The sequence below is a fragment of the Bombyx mori genome, chromosome 13, assembly GCF_030269925.1.
Source record: "Bombyx mori chromosome 13, ASM3026992v2".
Classification (NCBI taxonomy): domain Eukaryota; kingdom Metazoa; phylum Arthropoda; class Insecta; order Lepidoptera; family Bombycidae; genus Bombyx; species Bombyx mori.
Genome location: NC_085119.1, coordinates 343,110 through 346,514, shown reverse-complemented (window position 1 = coordinate 346,514; position 3,405 = coordinate 343,110). Strand labels below are relative to the sequence as shown.

Sequence of the window (3,405 nt, the reverse complement as noted above, 5' to 3'; positions counted from 1 at the left end):
GGCGGGATTCGAACCCGCGACCCCCTTGTGTAGTGACCATGTCACTTACCACTACACCAGACGGCCGTTTAGAATAGAATATTGCCCAAATTTTCCGAGTATAAAATTGAATTGTTGTTTATTTACTACAACTTAATAGGTTAATACGTATTTAGTAAAAATAAAAAGCATCGATCCGTTAGGAATAAGGATCAACAGTCCCTTTTCTAAAAAGTATGTGGTGGTCCGTGTAGCGGGAGATACGGGGTTGTCCCGGCGTGTTCCAGAGTATATCCCAAATTAAACACTCCACCAACAGTTAATAGTTTGTATTTGGTAAGAAGCACAAGCACAGGAAAGCAGAAAGAAGAAGTGGATAATTAATTATAAGTTCAAAATGATAAAATATATTTACTGGCGGTAGAACGATTGTTTATAATATTATAGCAGTGTCACATGCGTCGCAAGCGAAAGCGTGGTGCGGACTGGCGGGCGGGAGGTGACGTGACCGGCCGTCGTACGAGTCGAGCTTTTTACGTTTTGTTTATGCACATTACACCGTACGATTTTTTTGCATGTCTGCCACTGTGTGGAGGACGCCACACCACTCCCCTCCAGAGACCGTCCTACGGGCGATAATACATGGGTAATCGTACTGTTCTTCCGGAACGTGTTTTCTTAACAGGTCCTTCATTGTCAGGTGTCTCCTTTTCAGGTATCTCCTTTTCAGCAGCCTTTTCGTCGTGATTCTTTTTCATCCGTGAACAAGGTGGAAATGACGTGTTTCTTCCAAGATCTGTGTTATCTATGAGTATATAGGCAGGTTTTATTCTTTCTATTGTTACGGAAACTGGTTTTCCTTTTATCAACAGCTTGAATACCTTATCATTCCTTTCCAGTATTTCGTGAGGTCCGGTGTAAGCTGGTTGGAGGGCCCCCTTCAAGGCGTCTTCTCTTAGATAAACATGGGTTGTTGTAGCGAGATCCTTAAAAACAAATGTTGTTTTCTTGCAGTGCCTAGATGCGGGTTGCGGTTGTATATCTTTCACTATCGATCGGAGTCTAGTCATAAAATCGGTAAGATCTTCCGTTTTGTTTTTGGATGAACGAAACAATTCCCCTGGTAATCGAAGCGTTTGTCCGTATACTAACTCAGCCGGACACGCTTCAATGTCTTCTTTATAGGTGTTTCGGATTCCGAGTAAGACAAGTGGTAGTGATTCTGTCCAATTTAATGTTGAGTGACATACTATAGCAGCCTTCAACTGCCTGTGAAAGTTCGTCGATCTGCTTAGCCATCGACGCGAGCGACGGTTCTGTAGCCTTTAGTGCTGATGTTGTGGCTATTTGAGGCGAGCATGGTATTATTTCGTGCACACTGTCGGCTAGGTCTGCTAAAGCCAGTAAATCCAGTCGTTTCTGAGATACAATGATCGGTTGAAGTGTAGTGGGCAAGCGGCTGGTCCAGATGGTTTTTATAAATTCTTCTGGAACCGTTGGTCCTGCGAGTTGCTGCAAATGTCGGAGAAATTGCGACGGTCGTCGGTCCCCAAGCTCCTCATGCATAAGTAGCTGCTTTACTTCCTTTTCTCGCGATGTAGATAGACGCTTGATCAGTTCGCTTTTCAATCGTTCGTATTTCCCGGTTTTTGGAGGTGAAACGATGATATCTTTCACTTCTGCGGCATATCTATGTTCTAGTGTTGAAGTGACATAATAAAATTTTGTATCGTCATCCTTAATACCGGACAGCACAAAATTGCCTTCTAGCTGTGAGAACCAAACGGCTGGTTCTTCGGCCCAAAATGATGGTGGTCGCACTCCGATACGATAAATGTCGGTCGTGTCGGACGGTGTAAAGGTCTTCGATGATCCATTGTTTGACTTCGATCCGCCATCTTGATTGGCCATGACTAATATAAATCGTCTTCTTACTGTTTTATGCTACTTATCTTCTTGTTGTCGGGGTCACCAGTGTGGTGGTCCGTGTAGCGGGAGATACGGGGTTGTCCCGGCGTGTTCCAGAGTATATCCCAAATTAAACACTCCACCAACAGTTAATAGTTTGTATTTGGTAAGAAGCACAAGCACAGGAAAGCAGAAAGAAGAAGTGGATAATTAATTATAAGTTCAAAATGATAAAATATATTTACTGGCGCTAGAACGATTGTTTATAATATTATAGCAGTGTCACATGCGTCGCAAGCGAAAGCGTGGTGCGGACTGGCGGGCGGGAGGTGACGTGACCGGCCGTCGTACGAGTCGAGCTTTTTACGTTTTGTTTATGCACATTACACCGTACGATTTTTTTGCATGTCTGCCACTGTGTGGAGGACGCCACAAGTATAATATTATCTATACTAATATTATAAAGAGGAAAGATTTGTTTGTTTGTTTGTTTCTAATAGGCTCCGAAACTACTGGACTGATTTTAAAAATTATTTTTCCATTAGAAGCCGACATTGTCCCTGATGAACATAGGCTACTTTTTTAATTTTTTTTTTTTTTTTTTTTTTTTTTTGTTTCATGTGTGTTTTAATGTTTCCGAAGCGAAGCGAGGGCGGGTCGGTAGTGTTGATATAAAATTTCAACAGCGTTTAAAAATCCGTGACCTCAGGACCAGTGTGTTTAGTTCGAGTTTTTAACATTCTCTATAGCGTAAAACTTTACTCAAATTTGTACGCATTTGGATCAGCACCCCTAGCGGCAAACGTAGGCACACGTTCCAACTCATACAAGTTTGAGTTAATTTTTACGCTGTCGAGAACGTTAAAAAAACTCGCAATAAGCACGCAGATCTAAATGTTATGACCAGATATTACGTTGTTTTTTTAAGGAAAGCTGACCCCTCCACCATGTGGGATAAATAGCTAGGAAGAGAGAAAAAGAGTTACGTTTTTTTATCAAACATAGCTTCCGTATTTAATGCGCAACCAATGTAGGAAAGATAATGTTGACTTGTGTATTCGAATAATAAAATTAACCAAATTAACTTGAGAAGTTAGAACGACAGTTACCCAGAACGTGATCCGCGCCGCTTATACATTCAAAAAACATGTTTTTTCTTATTAAGAACTAGACGAGGTCGGCATAACATGTGTCTACCCTACCTGCTTGTCAACGCAGTGTGAGTCAGTAATAGAAAATAAGATGAGGGTCTTGTTCAGCTTCTTCGTGTGGTTGAACGCGCAGCACTCAGCGGAGCTGTTTATTTTATGTGTATTGATTATAATATTTTATTCCGTTCAGAGCTGAGCCACTCAGTTAATGATGACCTTTACAATAAAATTTGTAAACGCATTTATCGTCATAGCGAAATAGCAACAAATAAAACAGTTCACACAGATAGTCGAACAACACTTGGTACATTAATAAGTTTGTAAGAAAGCTTTGGCTCATCCATTACTTAGGTTCAACCGCTAAACT

The 3,405-nt window shown here is 41.3% G+C and overlaps 1 protein-coding gene across 1 annotated transcript; it reads right to left on the bottom strand.

Annotated features, from left to right (window-relative positions):
- Positions 1 to 605: 605 nt before the first annotated feature.
- LOC119629372 (uncharacterized) lies at positions 606 to 1,890 on the bottom strand. The gene is made up of 2 exons (XM_038015049.1): positions 1,230 to 1,890; positions 606 to 784 (listed from the first exon to the last, which is right to left on the bottom strand). Exons 1-2 carry the CDS (start codon positions 1,888 to 1,890, stop codon positions 606 to 608), a joined length of 840 nt encoding a protein of 279 aa, XP_037870977.1.
- Between the last annotated feature and the right edge of the window lie 1,515 nt (positions 1,891 to 3,405).